General features: G+C 31.9%; 1 protein-coding gene across 1 annotated transcript in view; it reads left to right on the top strand.

Moving 5' to 3' along the window:
- Positions 1–588: 588 nt before the first annotated feature.
- Positions 589–22209, top strand: part of LOC145335512 (uncharacterized) — a 36191-nt gene continuing 14570 nt past the window's right edge. The window contains exons 1-8 of the mRNA XM_080181292.1: positions 589–658; positions 9828–9910; positions 12397–12509; positions 13918–14008; positions 14542–14612; positions 16965–17019; positions 17320–17359; positions 20987–21075. Coding sequence (XP_080037418.1) covers positions 9828–9910; positions 12397–12509; positions 13918–14008; positions 14542–14612; positions 16965–17019; positions 17320–17359; positions 20987–21075 — 542 coding nt within the window. The 5' untranslated portion in view covers positions 589–658. The remainder of the gene's footprint in view (positions 659–9827; positions 9911–12396; positions 12510–13917; positions 14009–14541; positions 14613–16964; positions 17020–17319; positions 17360–20986; positions 21076–22209) is intronic.

Below are 22209 nucleotides of genomic sequence, written 5' to 3'. Positions count from 1 at the left end.
CGCCGCAGTCGGCGGTCGGCGGGAAAACGGCGGCGGATCTTTATGAAATTTTAATACGTTATGTAGACTTGTGAGAAAAGCTTAAGTTTAAAATTTGACGTGTCTAAATCAAAAATTGCGGTCTTTTAAAGATTTCTGGAGACCTGGAGGATCAGGACCTGCAGGATCATTCCTGGAACCTGAAATTGACTTGAACATCTGTATTTCATATCAGGATGTACTACTAGAGGATATTTTAGTATTTTGGTAAGATAAAATGCTTTGTTTTTAGTCAAAAAAATATTTTTGCTCTTTACCTGGATGACCCTGCCAGGTTTGCTGGCATCCTGTGCCTCCAGGATGGAGATATTCAAAAAATTCCAACTCTCAGTTATGTGTCATGCCCATACTTAAAAAGTCACGCAGTTTTGGCTCTTTATCTTTCACACACAGAAAATGAGAAAGAAAAAACCGGAGGGGGGGGGGGGGGCTGTTAAGGGTTAATAAAAGGGATAATTGTGTTTTTTTACAAGTGGGATATATTTAAACCCTTCGCACATAATAATTTTCATAAATATTAATTTATATTAATATATAATACTTTTTTTCAGATGAAAATGAAATGAGAAAAACAGGATCAAATTATTTCATCTAACCAAACCCTCATAAAAACATCCAGGTATGGTTATAGATGTGGGCGTTGCTACAAAAGGCCAACTCTACAAAAGACTAACACTACAAAAGACCAACACCTACAAAAGACCAACTCTACATAAGACTAACACCTACAAAAGACCAACATTCAAAAAATCGTAATACTACAGTCTACCATTATCTGTATTTGTCTGTATTTATCAAATAAATAAAATGTATACCTTAAATATATTATAAACGACACAATTACGAGAATAAACAGAATTTTTTTTTGTATCAATGTAATGGAATGATTGCATGAAAATCTTCTAATTCTTGAAGAAACAATCTTAAATCTTCTAAGTTTAATGATAAAAAAATCATTACATTCCAACATTCTGCAACTAATGGTAATCTTTTGATGAAAAGGCAGAAATGTATTGCTTTATTAATTAATTTGATGTTTATAAAACAATATAGTTGAATCAATTGATATTTTGTATGGGTAGACCTTTTGTAGGTGTTGGTCTTTTGTAGGTGTTGGTCTTATGTAGGTATTGGTCTTATGTAGGTATTGGTCTTTTATAGGTGTTGGTCTTTTGTAGAGTTGTTCTTTTGTAGGTGTTGGTCTTTTGTAGAGTTGGTCTTTTGAAGCAACTCCATTGATGGGTCCGTCCGTTTGTTTTATTTTTCTAGTTTTATATTTGAACTTCGCTACTACCGGATAATTTCATCCTATTTGTATAATCATATGCGATTATCAAATAACTGGAGCCTGATATAATATTTTCTTTGACATTTTTCCTTATAAAAGCAGTTTAGTCAGCATAGTGTCATGAAAATAATAAAAAGCTTAAAAAGTTATTAACGAGCCAAAAGGCTGCTTGGTAATTTTAACCTAACCTTATATATGTTAAAAAGTATAATTCTCAAGTAAAGAAAAGGAATAAAAATTCTTGGATTGGGTGAAAATTTTATTCATCATTGAACACATTTTTTTTATAAAACTTTTCTTGTTGATTTGAATTCCTCAAGGTATTCAAGGATGACATTGCCCATAAAAAAAAACGTAAAATCCTCTTTTCAAAGGTAAAAGGTATCTAGTTGACAGGTAAGGTTATGGGTTCGATTCTCACCCCAAAATCGTGTCATAATTAAAGACGTTAAAAATTGTTTGTAAGATTGTTTAAAGTAAGCGATGGAGGGATTGCCTTGGCTAACTTCATGGTCATGCAAAGTTAGGGCAATCACAGAGTTGAAAGACCTTTTCGTGTATCCGTCCATTTGAGTTTATTGATTATTTATCATGTTTAAGTGGTTTGTAATTTTTGCTAGGTTATGTTACTTCATTTGAGAAAGCTTAGTATTGTTCAAAGGCTTAGTTTAGGCTATTTTTTAGAAGGTTAAATCAATTACTTACTCGGTTATCAAAATTGAAGAAGGATAATTCAAAAATATATTAAACTACAACATTGAAAATGTAAAAAAAGCATTAAAAGTATAAATCTATTGCATTAGGTAGTTGCTTTAAATGCCAATATTTTTTTAGAAGCTGTTATTTCTATTTAACAATAAAAAATGTAAGAAAAAGAAGATATAAAGTTAAGGAAATGGTTGAGTAGCTACGCACTAGAAAATGCAAGTTTAAAAATAGGGTAATAATTCAAAATGTCAAATAAAACCTTTTATGGCAGTAGACTTAAGAAATGACACTTGATATGATTGAAAACTAAGTTAATGTATAAGAATTAGAGGGACATTTATGTTCTTAAGTAGCGCAGCGATGAAAAGCTTACAAAGTTTAAATAAGAAGAATTTTAATACTATTTCACAAAAAAAAAATAACGTAAGTAGAACGTCTGTTTGTAGCTAGCAAAGGATCACACAGATTCCAAACTGATACGGTTCTCTTTCACAGTGAAGCTTTATATAGGTTCAGGAAAATTTACAAGGATTTTGGGCTAGAATACCTTCACCCTTCCAAGAAAAAAACTCGTAGAAAATACCAACAAAAAATGTTATTTCCACCCCATTTTTTTGTTCACAGTCTATTTATAAAATACAAAGAAGTTGTATCAACTTTTTTTTTTATAGCTAGCCGGTTCTTTTAGTAAGTAGTAGATGTAAAATTTTTCATAGAATTCAAATATGCAATCGGTTTTTTTGTAGACCTCTTATTTTTTAAGTAATTTAAGTTTTTAAAAAAAATAATTAAGTCGGTTTTAAGGTACTAAAACGCAACAAAATAAAAGAAGAAAATGGTCAGTAAGAACAAAAATAGTAAGATCTTTAATTTGACACCTTACTTTTAAAATTCTGTTGAGTAATTATTGAAAAAATCTATTTTTTTAACCTCGGTATAATAAAAACTTTAGACCTAAATATTTTCTCAAACATACATAAAAAACATGGGTTCATATATACCATTAGAATCAGAAAAATATTACGAATCCATTGTAAGCAAAATTGAAAAAAATTAAAAAATTAAAAGATTACAGAAATGGCCAATTATTTTTTTTGTTCAGACAACACTATTGTCTTCCCTTTTTTACCCCCTCTTTACCCCCTCTTTACCCCCTTCCCATTTTTATACTCAATTGAAGAATTAAGACGTTGCCTGTACAACATAATATGATATTTTCATATAATTCCTTTTATTGTAGTTTATATACTATATTGTAAACTTTTTTTTTCAATTTTGCTTACAATGGATTCGTAATATTTTTCTGATTCTAATGGTATATATGAACCCATATTTTTTTTATTTGTGAAATAATAAAATTAAGTTCAAAGTTTTTATTCTCGTGGGTTTAAAAAAATCGATTTTTTCAATAATTACCTGACAGAATTGAAAAAGTAAGGTGTCAAATTAAAGATCTTACTATTTTTGTTCATAATGACCATTTTCTTTCTTTTTTTTGTTGCATTTTAGTACCTTAAAATCGACTTAATTTTTTTTTTTTTAAACTTAAATTACTTAAAAAATAAGAGGTCTACAAAAAAACCGATTGCATATCTGAATTCTATGAAAAATTTTACATCTACTACTTACTAAAAGAACCGGCTAGCTATAAAAAAAATAGTTGATACACCTTCTTTAATTTATTTTTTCATTTAAGTGATAACGATTATTCATTATCATTATTCTATCCCTACATCTAAAGTATATCCTATTCAAATTAATTTATGAATAATAGACAAGAATTAAAATAGATTCTTTTGTTTAATTAAATTTATAATAATTGAAAATCTCAAATAAACTTAATTTCTGAATGAAATTACGTTTTAGATTACGTCACTTCAATTGAATAGAAACAATAACAATAATATTACATGATGTGTATTGAGCCCCTGGTTAGGAAAAACGGATCTAGTGCCGTTCACGGTAAAATGTTCCTAGTATCGAGTATCTACAATAATCAATGATCATTAAACAGCTGCACCTATATTTTATATTAGTACAAAGTTTTAACCAGCATAAGAAGGCTTTGCAGCGCACATAAATGCGCGAAAAAAATGTTTTAATTTTGCGATTGTTTTCTTCAGTCCTGGTCACCTTTTAATCTTAGAAATTAAAGTTATCTGTAAGCCTTCTGATTCAGCTCATAACGAGAATAACATGTACGTTTGGTAACTATTAGCATTGAAGCTCAAAGAGTTTTTGTAGATGATCGTTCCCAGGAACATTTAACCGTGAACTGCAATTGAACAAATTATACTCTTCCTAAAATAGTTTTAAACTTTTCTGGACAATTAAGTGGCTGGGCTATAAAGGAGGGTTGAGGGTTTTAGAGATCCTTCGCAACACAAACACACATCGTTTTACTTTAATATAAGGATTAATCATCGATTAATGAAGATTGTAGCAGCAATTATTGGATAGGAGTCCATCATTTATGATTATTGACATACAATTATTACATATTTTCTCTGTTGTATAAAATAACTGTGGCTGCGCCTCCAACTTACAAACTTTCTATAAATATGAGGAAATTGATTAGAGCCATCCATATTATAGGTTAAGGGACGGTTCATAACTATTTTTTACTGTTTATACTTCCTACCTTCTTGGAAATTGACTTTTCGGAAAAATTTGGTTAAAATCCAATTTGACTGTATACATAAGTGTATATGATATTCAATTATTATTGTTGTTCTTTTTAGATAGATAGATAGATAGATGTATTTCAACATAAGCATACAAAATGATAATAATATTTCTTACACATATTTACAAAATTTTATGCATAGTTTGGTACTTTCATAACCTGGGTTGGCCGTTGCAAAAGCTGAAAGTACCGATTTAAGACAAACATATTTAAATAATTTTTTGATGTTTCTAGCTACATAGAAATTTTAATCAGATAATTAAATTGGATATATACATATAACATATAAATTGGTTTAAATAGTATAAATAAATAGTAAGGTATTAATGATGCTATTTACACTATGATACAATGGGGTTAGAGAAATTAAAATTTTATAGTAAATTAAGGCAAATTTTAATTATTATTACAGACAAAACATTTTTGCTTATTACAATTAAAACTCTTATATTTATCTAAAGCTTTCTTTTTGATGAGATTTTTAGTGGAATTTTTAGTTTCAGCACACCTTATAGCAGTGTCTAGGTTGTTCCATATTTTAACAAAGCAAACATTAGGAAAAGTTTCTAGAGCTTTATGTTTAGGTAAAGGTACTTTTAATTTCATTACTCTGTTGGATAACATTGGTTCAAAAATATTATTGAATGAGTCTGGCATTTGTCCTGCAAGGAAACTTTTTACAAAGCTACCTATATTAACAGTTATAATATCTTCAAGTTTAAGTAAATCAAGTTTTTCAAGTAATGGATCTACATGAGCATTGTACTTTGCATTAGCGACATATCTCACAGATTGCTTTTGTTTTAATAATAATCTATTCATTCCCTCACATTTAGCATTACCCCATGTTATAATAGAAAATTCCAAGTGCGATTTTACAAGGGAATTATATATAGATTTACGAATTTTAGTTGGTGCAAACTTTTTCAATTGATTTAATACAAAATTAGCACTAGATACTTTGTTAATAACTGAGTTTATATGGTGTTCCCACGTTATAAACTCATCTAGATGAACACCTACAAATTTAAAAGATTTTATTTATGTACACTAAGATATATAAGTTGGAAAGAATTTTAATGTTAGAGGGAGATTTGAAATCTGCATTAAATTTTAAGGATTTTTTAAAATTCGTTTTTTGTATATTTTTTTATCTAAAAGCGGAAATACAATTTAAGTTAATTAATTTTGACATATGTGATTGGTGGATTGAAAATTATCTGCGCGCTGATTGGAGAAGCGTAAGTGTCGCACATCATTTAACCAATTAGAGCGCAGGTAGTTTCCAATCCACCTATCCTATTGGTCAAAATTTATGAACTTAAATTGTATTTCTGCTTTTAGATAAAGAATTATACAAAAAACGAATTTTATAAAAAATCCTTAAAATTTGATGCAGATTTCAAATCTCCCTCTAATATTAAAATTCCTTCCAACTTATATATCCTAATGTACACCCAAGAATAATACATCTAATCTAATCTAGGAGAGGTACCAAGTGCCCCTAGAGATCTCAAGTTCTTATCAGCTAGTGATGGATAAAAAAGATTCGGATTTAATAAATATTAAAACTCTAAATTCCCTTTAATTGAAGGATATCAATGACAAAAATATTTTCTAATTTTCTAAAAATAGAAAACTTTTGGAAATATGACCCAACTTACAAAATCAAAACACTTAACCTAAATTTCAAAGATATTTTTAATTTCCTCCTTATTAATGTATTAAAATATCTAAAAACAATTATGAGTATTATCCTCTTAGAAATATTTTTTTCAATTTTGAAAATTTGAGTACCCCCCCCCCCCCCCACAGCGAACTTTGAACTCTGGCCGCAGCGCTTGGCTCCCTAGCCTGCCTAGCCGCAGCGCTCGGCTCCCTTGCCTGCCTAGCCGCAGCGCTCGGCTCCCTAGTCTAAAACCTAACCTCGTTCGTCGTTGTCGGGGGGGGGGGGGGGGGGGGTACTCAAATTTTCAAAATTGAAAAAAAAAATTCTAAGAGGGTAACGCCCAATATGTTATCATATACAAAAAAAATTATGTTATATTTAGACACAAAATAATAAACAAAAAGTTAATTTCTTAATTGATTTCTTCTTTAGAAAAAAGGTATCTTAAAAAAAATAATTAATTCAACATACTGAACGTTAATTGACCACAAAAGTCAATAGCACTGTTTATGGGAAAAAGCTTGATAAACCAAAAACAATCTCAAATGAATATTTGAAAGCTTTTATAAAGTGTCTACCTATTTGTCTGTCTGTAGCTAAAGATCTTGCTAATCGATGTATCGACATAGTTCTCCTTTTTAGTGAATCTTTTTATAGGCCCAGTGAAATTTTGTTCTTTTTTTTTTTTTTTAAACCAAAAGGGAAAGTGGAGGGTCGACTTCGGTAATGGTTTCGGAATCAATATATAAATAATAGGATGTTGCACCAGATTTTCATGCACTCTAATAATTAAGACACTTTTTCCATCCCCTCACCTCCTACTGGATAAACAAACTGCCAAATTAAATAAGGTTGATATTAGCAACCTGTATTGATGACAAATTTTCTCCTCTCATTATATTTATGTATTCTCTATCTATTGGAATACATCACCTGAAAAAAGTCTTGATTGAATATGATTTCCAGTATGGCTTCGAGACCAATAGATATCCTCTGGATTAGAACCAGGTTCTGAGCCATAACAGACAATTTTCGACGAATATTAAAAAGAAAAATTTTAAAATTTAAACCAGTTTTGTTAGTCCAAAAGGAAAAGCTACCTGTAATACACTGTATTAAATAACCATTTCAATAATATAAATTCTCATAGGGATGGAATATTCAATTTTTAGTGAATTTATTTATCTCATTTTCTTGCCAAATAATCTTTATTGAAAGAAAGAACAGGATAAAATTAATTGGTCTTTGATCCCAAGATTTCTTCCTTAATTAGGATACCAGAGATTCATCTATAGAATAACGGAGAACACAGTAATAGTGTCTGACTGATTATGACGTAACAAAAAAAATTAGCCAATGAGAGGCCACTATAAATTTTACCATTGGTCAATAACGGCCTCTCATTGGCTAATTTTTTTTGTTACGTCATAATCAGTCAGACACTATTACTGTATTCAATAACGGAACCTGTGGCGTGCACAGCGATTCTCCAGAGTGGTGTGTGAACCTTTGAGGGGCGTTACAAGCCTCTACACCTATTATAATTATTTTACAACATCTTCTTCCCAGGGGGGAGGGGACATTGGGCTCTGTATTACACTAGTCCTCAAAGTCTTACAATAAAGTTTTCTTATTCGTTGTTTTAACATCCTTGGCGACTTTTATAGTATTTTGATTGGTTGGTTGATTTAGTCAACCACTAAATGTAATATACAAAATGGGTAATTTTGTGTTTTATAATTGGGATGTACATCAATTTGTTAGCCATTGCCTTATCCCTGTCTTCTTCCCCCTAATCTACGCAAGGTGGAATATAACCTTAGAGAGATTCGTTTCCGCTGGATCAAAACCAGTTCTAAGCCATTCTAAAATTGCATGTTTCTTATCAAAGTATTGTCTTTTTGACTCGCACCTTAGACCTCTCGGAGACAACAAAACAAGAATTAATTCCCTTAAAAAATAAAAATACATGTATAAAATCGTATGTATCACATTATATATTGTTGTAATAGGAATCAGTATTCAAAGAATCAGATAAATAGGATAATTTTAACATACAAATATCGAAAACAGTAAAAGTGTTGAACTATGACGTCAGAAAAAATAACAATTAACCAATAAGAAGCCAGTATTCACTGTGGTCAAATGTATAGCGGCCTCTCATTGGTTAATTGTTAATTTTTTTCTGACGTCATAGTCAGACACTTTTGCTGTTTTCACAAATATTCTATGCAATTATAGAGTTGCTGCGCTTTCTAAGTCGTACCTATCTGTTACAGGAATCAGCATACAAAGTTTGAAATCAATTGGACAATTCTAACATGTTTAAACTAACGAAAAGAGCTAACTGTAACGGACGGACGGACCGACCCTGATTATAGAGAAGCTTCGCTTTTCGAAACGGTGTGATAGATATACAATACCTCTTTTACCATCTTGCAATACTCTATGTAAATGGTTTTCTATTATTGAGACGATATAATTCATTTATTAGTGCGAACAAAACAATATATTTTAAGATATTAACAAATTATAAAATGAATTATTTATAGATCATTCATTTTTAGAAGCACAGCTACTTTATAATTGTAAATGTACGTTTTTTGCCTTTTTGATTATTGATTTATTATCGTATTTTGTATAAATTTTAAAAGCACCAAAGTATATTTCCTTGGGTCTATGTAATATTATTACTACAGCACAGTTTATTGTTATCTTTAACATTAATCATTTTTTATTAATGGTCTGTATTAAACTTTATTATAGTAAATTTTTATCTTCAATCTAAAATATTTAAAATTTCAAATGTTTTTTTTTGTGTTGCCTATGGACATAACTGTCCTTGTTTCCTAACACCGCTTCGCTTTCTTTAAAGTTTTAATCTTGTTTTATGATTGATAATTGTATGGAAACTCAAAATATATGATTCTCTTGTATAATTTCTTCATTAAAACCAGGGAGAAAGTGTATATAAGGGTGCAGGATAAATTAATATTCCAAAATTTATGAGCTAACAAAGCTAAAATTTCACAAAAGATGTTTTTTTATTCTTTCATTTTCCTATCCCTGTATTGAAACTGATTCATTCGAAAATACGTCTGGCAGTGAAATTGCTCTGTAATATAACACAACCAGGCAGAGAGGGGACGTTAGACTGTAAATTCAGCTGGTACCCGAAGTTTTCTTTTCATGATTATTGATGAGTTGCTCCTGTTTACTGGCCAAGACCTTTTTAATAGCAACTATTTTTAGGTCTTTTGCATAAAATGAAGTGACTTAAAAGCTTTTGCTTTGCTAAAGTAATTGTTATCTATCTGTCTGTTTGCCTGTAACCTGTACTGGTATAATTTTGTGGGATAGAATGTTTACCCTTGGAAAGACATCTTACTTCTTTTCCCCTCTGAATATATCAAATGATATAAAATTCTGTGTTTCAGATGAATACGACGTTTCCATTCCCTTGGTTTCCCTACCCTGTCAACATTGGTGGACCTCCCCCACCTTTACACAATACATCCAGGTAAGGTTTCCATTTCCTTGGTTTCCCTATCCAGTCAATATTTCATCGGTAGACCTCCTCCACCTTTATGCAATACATCCAGGTAAGGTTTTCATTCCCTTGGTTTCCCTACCCTGTCAACATTGGGGGACCTCCCCCACCATTACTCAATGCATCCAGGTAAGGTTTCCATTCCCTTGGTTTCCCTACCCTGTCAACATTGGTGGACCACACCCAGCTGTACACAATACATCCAGGTAAGTTTCCATTCCCTTGGTTTCCCTACCCTGTCAACATTGGGGGACCTCCCCCACCATTACTCAATACATCCAGGTAAGGTTTCCATTCCCTTGGTTTCCCTACCCTGTCAACATTTGTGGACCTCCCCCACCTTTATATAATACATCCAGGTAAGTTTTTATTCCCTTGGTTTCCCTACCCTGTCAAGATTTGGGGACCTCCCACATCTTTACTTAATACATACATACAGGTAATTTCATATTCTTTGATTGCATGGCCTTTGAGTTGCGAGATAGCGAGGTTTTCCTTCTTCAGTTTCCAGAGATTCATAGAATATTATATTATAAAAAGACAACCAACCATTTAATTACAAGACCATTGTCTGGTAGTTGTGCCCGTGCATGGTAATTAGTTGTTCCTTTTTATGGGCCAAGGCATACCCCTTCCATAACTATTCACCTGCAGTAGTATGCACCTTTCTGAAATTTATAAAAATTATCCATAACAAGGGCGGTTATTTTTGCAGCAGCTGCTGGCGCTGCTTTAAATCGCTTTATAAAAAATTAGATAGTATCTGCGGCTTGTTGAGAAAAAATGCGGGTGAACGCGGTCATCACTGCCTATCCCTTCTTTCTTTTAATGAATAAAATGAAAGTTTATTCATTGCTTTTATCAGATATTGAAAAAAAATATTAACTTTATTGCTTAGTTATCCTTATTTCTAAGTGACAGGGTGTCTATCTGCAAAACAGATATGATTATCCTTTATGGTGAAAATTTTCAAAGGTTCTAGAAATATTTATTACTATATAGAGGGAGGGTACCACAACCATCCCAAGATAAATCGGCCCTTGAAAAAAGCCCCCCCCCCTCTCACAAAATTAAAAAAAAATATTTCTTTTCGTAGAATTTTAAGGTTTAAGGACAATTTTAACAATTATTTTGAGGGCTATCCATTACAGGGAGGGAGGAGACATTGGGCTGTTTATTACACTAGTCCACAAATTTGATAACAACGTTTTCTCATTCGTTTAAACAACCATCTTTTGGTCTTTTATTTAATTTTGATGGATTGTTTATTAAATTGAGTGTCCAAACGTTTCAACGAACAATCGTAATTAAAAGAAGGGTTAATTTTGTATATCATTACTGGGAATGTACATCAATTTATCGGTCATAGTCTTACCCCTTAAGATCCGTGTACTCATTACGGACAAACAAACGAACAAAACATAAGTGTGGCAAAGTTTAGCTTTTAAAAAAAATTGTGCATAAGGCCAATGATTGAAAATATTGATATCGATAAAGTAATTATACTTTACCCTATACTTGCGGCTACGCCTATAGAGGCCTCTAGGGGCACTTTTGGAGGAAGAAGTTGAATTCCATAACCCAATTTTAAATTTATTAACAAAATACATCAATACTTACCCTCCCCCAGAAAAAGTTTTGTAAACTTTAACAGGACCTATAAGAAGTTACTCTGTTTAAGAACCCAATCGGTTCAGCGGTTAGCGAAATCTTTCGGTACAAACCAACAATTAGACTGACTTTGTATTATAGATAGAGAAAACATTCATAAAATTTTACTTTTGAAAATCAAAGATCTTAAGGTATAAGACAATGGACGATAAACTTACGTCTTCTATACATAGAAATCATTGGTTGCTAAGTTTGGTCACTACTAGTTTTGAACTAACCAATCAAAATTAACTACCAAAATTTTTGAGGTTATAAAACTTTGGGTACCATTGCAATTTACAGTTCCATTCCCTTTTTTGAAGGGAATTAGGGTAGATGAAATATACTACAAGTGTATTAAAACCTGCCGAGGACGAATATAAAGCCTCCCTTAAAAGTTTACATCAATCGATCCAATTGATCCAACCATTTAAAGAGTAAAGAAAAATATGGAAACTTGCTAATTTTAAATATTGTGTTAATAAGATTTTTTAGGGAAGCTACTCTATAATTATTGTTGTCTGTCCACCGCGCCGGCCAGTTTTAATAATTCCTTTGATCTCCTCTAAGAGCACATTTGGTCCATCAATCTGTCTATAATGCTCTGGGGAAATAATTACTTATAGAATAATGTTTTTTTTCTCCGCTGCTATAAAAGATAGGCCGCTGAAATTTTGTGTGTTGATTTCTGTGACCAATAAGCTTTTACTAATACACTAACTGTGTCCGTTCCCTTGTTTTTTTGTTTTGTTTATTACCTTCGTTACTTTATTAATTTCATCCTTGTTTATGCTTTATTATTTTAGTGATGAGTTTACTCCGTGGAAGCCTGGCGATGCCTATAGCACCGAGGATGAACCTCTACCGCCGTATTTCTACTATCCAATGATGCCGCCGGTTCATCATCCAGCTTTTCAAGGCAAGACAATTACTTTTTATAGCTTAAAACCTGCCTCATGACCTTCGCAAAAAGAGATTAACCCAGCCGTTTTTAAGAATATCATTGGGCAAAAAAATCATATAAAAAAATCTACAAAAATTATGTTCATAACCCTGTTATGATTAATGAATTTCCGACCTTTTAAAGTCTAAGTCAATTTTCGCTTCCTTCACCCTTTTATTTAACAACCTTTGTTTTTAGGTCTTTTTTTACTTAAAAATTTCAAACGGCTGTAATTTTCTTATTTTTGAAGCTAGAAGAACAATTTTTTTCCAGAAAATGTTTATCTTTATGTAAATTTTACATTAGAAATATAAAAAATATAAATTTCAGCGGCCGCGGCTGTACTTGGCAGCTGCAAGCCGCCGCAGTCGGCGGTCGGCGGGAAAACGGCGGCGGATTTTTATGAAATTTTATTTAGTTATGTAGACATGAAGCTTAAGTTTAAAATTTGACGTCTCTAAATCAAAAATTGCGGCCACAGGAGCCTTTTAAAGATTTCTGGAGACCTGGAGGATTAGGGCCTGCAGGATCATACCTGGAACCTGAAAGTGACTTGAACACCTGTATTTCATATAAGGATGTACTACTAGAGGATATTATAGTATTTTGGTATGATAAAATGCTTTGTTTTAGTCAAAAAAAAATTGCTCTTTAACTGGATGACCCTGCCAGGTTTGCTGGCATCCTGTGCCCGCCAGGATGGAGATATTAAAAAAAATCCAACTCTCAGTTATGTGTCATACCCATACTTAAAAAGTCAAGCAGTTTGGGCTATTTATCTTTCACACACAGAAAATGAGATAGAAAAAACCGGAGGGGGGGGGGGGCGTTCAACGCCCTCTTCCCCCGACCGTTAAGAGTTAAGAACACTTTTCTTTAAATTTATAGATAAGGAAATTGTGTTTTCTGGGTACAAGATCCGATTTAGCGATTTTTAAGGAACCCACCTCTGATATAAATCTTTACTGAGAACTTCAGTTTTGTAGAAAGTCTGATAGATAAACACATACCTAAGTTTGTGAACTAATCTTTTTGAAAAAAGGCATGTAGTTATCCTTCTTTCACCAAATCAATTTTTTTGAAATACTTTCTCGTCATTTGTATGGCTTTAGGGACCTCCAAAAAAGTGGTCTAAAAAAGAATGTCTCTGTGTGTAACACTTTTGCTCCTATCATGTACCCCTGCACCATTGACAATTATTTTTTTATAATTTTTTTTTATCTTTCTATTCAGCAATTGGATGTCTAATTGACAAAGAAGTAGTATGTATGTGTGTCTGTTTATTTCAAATTTTGCGTAAATTGACAATTTTTTTTAGAATTTCAATTTTATGAAACTAATCTTGTTTTCAAGAAACTATAATAAAAAGTGTGTCTGCCCCTAGATCCTGCTCAGATACCTGAATATGGCACTTTCCAACCTTACTCCAACAATTATCCGTCCTATGGGCCTCTGCCTGATGGTAATCAGTACAGGTAAAGTCTTTACCTGGAAGAGAGGGGACATTTGACTGTAAACTAAACTGATACCCTAAGTTTTGTAACCACTCTTACTTTTTCGTTGACCGTAAAAATTTGTTTTCTTTTTTTAAGTTTGATCAGTTGGTTTAAAACTTAAAGTAACTAAATCTTTCAACTAAGAGTTTCAATCTACAAACGGGGTAATTTTGTTTATTTTCAATATATCATCCCTTCAGATCCCTTTTAAATATTCAGTTGCTACACCTGTAAAAATTAGTAATATTTATTTGACCAAAATATTTCTCTGACGCCTTAGACATTAATTATGTATTAATATTTTTGTGCAAAAAGCCTAAGGTATTCAACAAACTAACACCTGTAAGACAATCAACTATTCGATTAAAAGATCTTTATACTATGCATTGCAGCAGTAGTAACCAATTCAACACAATATTATAAAGAATCAAAATTAGTACCCTTTTGAAACAACCAATCATATAAGCAATTATAATTTCATCCTTTTTGCCAAGACGACATTTCTGATTCAGAGAGTTTGACCACAAGACAAGAAAATGGTACTATCACTCTATCAAGGGCACTGATACACCGGGATACACAGGTAGATAGATAGATAGATAGATAGATACATACATAGATAGATACATAGATATGTATGTAATGAAGTAAAGAAAGTGCACCTCCCGCTTCATAAAACATTTCTTTCATATTGCTATAAATATAGAACTAGGTATATAAGATGGAAATGCTCCATTTGGATAAACTAACATTTTACAATGTACTTTAACACTTTTTAGGTTTTATTTTTAAACACTTTAGAGCATGATATTTAACATTTTAAGATTTTTTTTCTTAATCCATAATTGTTCTTCATTATTGATATTAAAACTATAAAACGTTCCCTGTATTCCTACATTTTCAGCAGTGTAGCTTTTCTATAATTTTTGTATATTATGTCCATCCTTATGATAAAGTAACAGGATGTCTGTTAGTCTGTATGTTTGTCTGTGTGTTTGTACCGAAGGATCTCGCTAATCGCTCAACTGATCGTGTTCTCCTTGACAGGGTAGCTTTTTAAGGTCCCGGGGAGGTTTATAACTATTTTGGGGGAGGGTACGACCCTTCCAAGAGAAATCAAAAAAAAATGGAAATCGCAACATAGACAATTCTTTCTGAAATTAGTCGCTAGTCTGATATAGAAGTCCTCCACAAGGCTGTTACTTTATAGTTAAATACAAATTCACATTTTAGCTAGATTTGAATCTTTTTTGTTTAAAAATAATTCCTTGATATAGATAATTGTGACACTTTTTCTGATGACACTCAGTAGTTTCGCAATTTTATTCCACTGTTACGCCTCTTATGGACATAATAGTCTCTGTTTCTCATATCTTTGATATTAGAATTATAAAACATTCCAATTCTCCGCTCAATTGAGATTCCTTTAAAATTGCAATGTAATATGTAATTTCCTTTTCTTCCTAGTAGCGCAGCTACTCTAAAACTAAGCTGTGTCTTACCTATACGTCCATAGGTAAGCGCGTCAATTTGTAGATTATAAATGACTTTTCTGTTTGAACATTTTATAGACAGGATAAAATTTCATATTTAGTTACAAAACCTACAAAAAAGTTTTATCTAATACAGTGTGTTTTTTTTATGAGAAATTTTTTGAAAGCAATTTTACCCCAGTTATAGTTATCAGAATTTAATGTTTAACGGATTATTTTTTTCGTTTTTTATAACCATTTATAGAACATCAATACAATTTTTCAGCTTTTATTTAAAAAGTGCAGTAAAATCAAAAATTCAAAACTTAGGTGTCAACATCTAAAAATGGTTTTAGCGCATTCTTCTTAAGCTCAAATCTTTTACCCTTTGCGGGAAAAAAATTGGATTTTTAGTAGTCGACTTTGAGGGCCAGTACTCCCTCCCTGGTTGAGATATGGACTTCAAACTTTGATATGTTTTAGTACATGTCCCCAAAAGTATCAGTATCAATTTTTAACTCTGTATCTCTAATTTGAAGCATTTTGTAGCCATTCTTGCAAAGGGTAGAAGATTTAAGCATGAGAAAATGCGCTGAAACCATTTTTAGATGTTGACACCTAGGTTTTGAATTTTTTATTTTACTGCACTTTTTTAATAAAAACTGAAATATTTTTTTGATGTTCTATAAATGGTTATAAAAAAACGAAGAAAATAAGTAATTAATCATTAAATTCTGATAACTATAAGTGGGGTAAAATTGCTTTCAAAAAAGTTCTCATATAATTGTATTGCATTTTCTCTGTATAATGAATAAATGTATTAGTATAGATGTATATCTACAGACAACCACCTGGCCCAAGTTGTCAGAACATTTTCCGTCAGCTAGCGAATTAATTTCTGCACTCTGTGGCGACTTAGCTGTGTTTATATTTCTGACACTATTGGCTGATATTCAAAGACCCGATTAATACACTGAGATCGTGCCTCTTTTATTTTTTACTTTATTGTAAAGTGTTTTGAATTTAATTTATTAAAAAAAAATTGCTTTTTCTGTGTTAGATTTTTATGAATATTATTTTCTTTTCTTTGCGAGAAAAAAGTACATCTTTTTGAATTCTATACTAAATTCATACTTTTAAAGGCATATATATTTTATATTTATGGTCCGTCCGTAACTATTAGATGATCGATAATTTGGGCGGTTTAGTTAGAGAGAGGACAATGGGCTGTTTTTTCTCTAGTTATAAATAACTTTGGGGACTTTTACTGAATTTTGATTGTTTGGTTTATTAAATTGAGTGTTCAAAACACTAATTTTAATCTAAGTATTTTTTGTAATTTTTTGTGTCATTTTTGTGGATGTACAACATCATTTATTATCTCTTTAGATCACTGGGGTTAAAGCTGTACTTTTTGTGAATCCAACTATTTATCCATAGTTTTTTTTTAAAAAATATTTTAGGTGCAGTTTTTGTAACAGTATTGATTCTACTTTTATGGATTTATTCAATGTACAGGTAAAAATGTTTTTTATTATTCTTTTGTGTCTTTATGCAGATTTTTATGTTTTATTAGCATATCTTATTAATAGGATTGAATGATACTTATTTTGTAAATTCGCAGTAAGACAGTAAGGAGGTTTTTTTTTCCCTAGAGTTTCTTAATCTCAAAACAGTTATCTTTCAATAGAAAAAAAGTTAGGACTAAAGGATTATCTCTAAATTCTCAACTTTTATTTTTTCCCTAATTTATCAACTTTTTGATATTCTTACCTATCTCTGAAAATTAAATGTTTATTAATTTTTAAATACTTTTAGGCTGTGGTTAGTTTGGGCTTTTACTCTCAATTTTGATGGGGTAAGTCAATTATTATGCAAGCGTAGCAACTCTATAATTCTTTTCATTTTATATCGTGGTTTGTTTTGGCTTTTCTCTTAATGTTGATAGGGTATATTAATTATTATGTAAGATTAGCAACTCTATAACTTATTATTAATAATTCAAGGGGCGTTACTTTTGATTACTGTTTGGGTGTAGAGAGGAAGGGTGTCAACACCCACCTTAAACTTTAATTTATAAAGGCCTGTTTTTCCCCTTTTTACCGAATTACATCTCCTTAATATATGTCTGCTTTTAATGCCACTGGTCCTATTTCGTAATTACGTAAAAGTACAAACTGCCAGACAGACACACCTAACGATTTTAAAGAAAATTTGCTTTAGAGGGTTCCTTTGAAGCCAAGTTGTTACTTTTGGGAGGTGGAAAAATCATTTACTGAACTAGTTTTGTTCAGGGAGGAAGGGAGGGGACAAAGGGCAATTAATTAAATTTTAGAGTTTTAACTCAATATCTTAAAAACCAGATATGTCTGGAAAATTCCAAAAATTTAGATATAGCAATCTTTATTAATTTGTATAATAAGAAATTATTAAACACTGAAAGAAAAGTATTTAACATTAGGTTATCCTGTCTTATTTTCCTGTGAATAGTCTGTAATTTATCATAAGATATATGACCTTAGTACTAGCACCATAATTGGGGTTTGTTTTCATATTTGACAAGGGGTTGATTAAAATGGATAGTTACAGAAATATCACAGTAGAATTTTTTGGTTTATCCCACCCATTCTTAGAAGAAAACTATTTTGTTAAAAACCAAAATAAACTTGTTTTGAATTTTTTTTCAAATGGTCTGCTGGTATATGTATTGGTTAGTTCAGTAAGAGTCGTCTGCGTTTGGGAATAATTGATTTTAGCGGCATTCTTTGCGCTAGTACCCAAAGTCTTTGAAATTTTCCAAAATAATAAAAGTTGCATGTGCTCTGGTACCCAAAGTCTAAGACTGTTAGAAATATGAATTTTAGATCCATTGTCCCCTCCCTTCCTTCCATAAAATTTAATTACACAATAATTTTAATTTCCTAAAAATAGAATTCGCTGTTATTGTTATAAAGTGTAGTAATTATTACTTTAATTAAACTAATTAAAGAAAATTAAACTTATGAAACTTTGCGAGCAATTTTAACAGCGGGATGTTTGTACATTTTAGAGTTGGGTTGCATCAAATATTTAATTCTAAAATCATTTCTTAAAATTCAAATTAGTTAGATGTTGATATGAAAGAAAGATGGTACACTGACAAACCTCCTAAAGGGACAAACGTCCTAATGCGACAAACGTCCTAAACCTCATAATGCGACATACATCCTAAAGGGACAAACATCCTAATGCGACATTTCTTAAGTAAAACGTCCTAAAATTTTTCAAAAGTTATTAAATAAAAAAAATCTCCCAAAATTTGAGGACAAAATCCACCACTGCTGTTAAAAAAGTTGAACAATAAAATCCAATATGGTGATAAAACACACAGGTACAAAATTCAAAACCGAAATTTCTCTCTTGAATAACTTTGTCCACAGGGTGAAATTTAAAAATCCGTCCGACAGTTGTCCCAAAGTCTGTGTTGGCTACCCAACGGCATGGTTTCGAACTAGGACGTTTGTCGTAGTAGGACGTTTGTCGGTGTACCAGAAAGATGACTTTATTATGTGTAGATTACCCTAATTTTAGAATATTTCCTGCTGGAATTTAAATCCTTATAAAAAAGTAACAGGATATATGTATGTGTGTGTATGTCAGTCTGTCTTTGTTACCTAAGGATCTAGCCAACCTCTGCTAAACCTGTGTGGTTCCCCTTTACGATTCAGCTTCTCATATGCCCATTAAAGGTTTATAACTATTTTGGGGAAGGATACCGCCACCCTCTCAAAAGAAATTTCTGCCCAAGAAAAAAATGTTCATTTTTTGGTTTTTTTTAAAACTTAAAATTCAAATGGGTGGTCGACTTCCCCCCTCCTCCCCCCCCCCCATCTTAAGTGCCCCTAAGGTTAGTATCTATTATCTTACCTGGGTCATTTAAAATAATTTCGAATATTTGCTGCACTACTGGTGTTATTATACAGAGGTATTAAAGATTGCATCAAGAGTCTACACTGCAAAATTATCAGGGATAGGACCATGGATGATAGATCATTTCTACGCGTCCGATTACTATCATGGAGTTGTTGGGTTTGAGTTTGGACCACACCGCTTCATAATAGAGATATTAAATTGATTTATCTGGCATGTTACATCAGTAGGAATGCATTGGCCTAGAAACAGGCGGAACTTATTACAACAATCATTAAGAACTTTCAGATAAAGGTTTAAAATCAGATCGTTGGTTGTCTGATAGGTGTTCTTGGAAGTCTAGAACGGTCAAAGAACATTTGTAAAGTGTTGATAATCACAAGTGTGAGAAAAGGGGGGTGAAAGGGTCTGTCTACACCTCCCTGAAAATTGAAATTAGGAAGGCCTGCCTTCCCACTTTTACACGCTATAAGAAATGCACCCTTTGGCAAAACCCTCTTCACGCCACTCTAAAGTCTGTCCCCAAATGTTACTTACTTCGCTAGATCTTTGGGGGGAAGATACATTTCTTGCGAATTGCCCCATCCTCTAATCCCTATGGTAAGGTATTATGTTACAAAATTAGATGCCAAAACATTTCATTATAATATTGTTACCTAAAAAGATTTTGCAAACAAAAATTATTATATATCTTCTTCTATATATAGTTTTATAATTAATTTCAAAATATACTTTCATAAGTTAAAGCAAAGCAAAGCATATGTATAACGTTAATAGTTATTTCTCGCATCGTATTATAAACGGCTTTCCGCGGATATAGAATAGTTATTTCTCGCATCGTATTATAAACGGCTTTCCGCGGATATAGAATAGTTATTTCTCGTATCGTATTATAAACGGCTTTCCGCGGATATAGAATGTACAATTATAAGATTAAAACTAGTTTTTTTAGCCCCGTGGTGCCGAAGGCACCGGCTAAAAAAACTAGTTTTAATCCTATGATTGTACATTTCTATATTCGTAGAAAACTGGATATAATACGATGCTAGACATAGTTTTTTCGTATTCATGAGAACCGGTTCCTATCCACCGGATTCAAATGAATACGAGAAAGTACAATTATAAGATTAAAACTAGTTTTTTAGCCCCGAGGTGCCAAAGGCTAAAAAAACTGGTGTTAATCTTATGATTGTACATTTTTATATTCGTAGAAAGCTGGATATAATACGATGCTAGACATAGTTTTTTCGTATGGATGAGAACCGGTTCCTATTTACCGGATTCGAATGGATACGAGAAAACTATTTCTAGTATGGCTTCGAAATTAAATTAAAAATCATAAAATTAATACCAGTTTTGTAAGCCCGGGACTTCGGCCCCTCAGGGCAAACAAGGGTTTTAATTTTATTCTTTTTCCTTTTTAAAATCCGCGGAAAGTCGTCAATATGCAATAAATGAAAATTACCAAACTTAATTCGACATATACAGTCAACATATAAGCTAACCTTACACATAATTTAAAGACAGTAATACACCTCTATAAAGATATGTATACCTAAATCTATGATTATCGTAGGCCAAAGTGAATGGAGCGAAGGGCTGGGATTTCCTCGTGCAATGGATACTCCATAGAATAATGACCAAAAGAAGAAAAAAGTATCTAAGGTAAATATAGACGTCTAACTGGGGTGGATTAAAGGGGTGATTACACACATAAAACTTTGAAACCCCCTAAAATTCCTCATGTATCTACAGTTTAATTTTGATAGCGAGTAATGGATATCTGAAAATACGCATTGACGCCAAAGAGTACAAATGTTACGCCAATTGTGATCACAACTCTCACGTTTATATAAAAATGCAACATATAATAATAGCTATTAAAACAATTTTCAAGCATAACTTTTATCTTTTTAGGATAACAATTAAATAAGAAAAATATTTTTACCATATGAAATTCGTGATCAAACACCTAATTGAAAAAAAATGCAAGACATAGCTCTTATTTTAAGAAAGACTAGGGGCAACGAACGCCCCCAAGAAGCCTCTAAGTGTTCTTAAGGTGGGAGGGGGATAAGTCAACCGCCCTTCTACTTTTTAATTTGAGTTTTAATAAGAAATATTCAGAAAAAAAATTTTGTGGGGGATTTTAAATTGGGAGGGTGGAGATACGCTCTCCCAAAATAGTTAAAAACCTTCCCTGTACCTAAAAAAAAGCTTAATTGCAAAGAAAAACCAAACAGATGTTATTTTCAAAAAAATTTTATAAAACAAAAATTGGCGCATTTGTATGAACACCAGAATTATAGGTTTGAAAGGGGAAGGAAAAAAAGAGAGGGGGAAGAGAGGGGGTAAACTAGTTTGAAGATATCTGAGAATAGTTATGATCGCCATCTTCCACTATCTTAATTTTCCCCCCTTAAGTGGAGAATATGGGATACCACCCCCCCCCCCCTCCCTTAAAACAATAACATGTTTACTAAACTTACTTTGACGGAAAGACAGACAGGCAGACATGTTAATATCTACTACAGAAGGTATATCATATTAATAATCTGCAGGGAGGGACTGAAAAATATCACTGGTACCAGAAGTTATATAACCAATATATATTATTCGTTGGGTCAGACACTTGGATACTTTTTTTGATTGGTCGGTTCCAAACTTGAAATAACCAAACTTTTCAACTAATAATACAGAGTAGGATTTTTTATTATCCCATTAGTTTGGGGTTGTATATAAATTTATCGTTCATTGACTTTTCCCTTAAGTTCCTTGATAATCTGAAACTTCTCAATA

Source organism: Acartia tonsa, chromosome 13 (genome assembly GCF_053477335.1).
Source record: "Acartia tonsa isolate MP-2025a chromosome 13, ASM5347733v1, whole genome shotgun sequence".
Classification (NCBI taxonomy): Eukaryota; Metazoa; Arthropoda; class Copepoda; order Calanoida; family Acartiidae; genus Acartia; species Acartia tonsa.
Note: the sequence above shows the minus strand (reverse complement) of the source record. Positions and strands in the feature narration are given on the sequence as shown.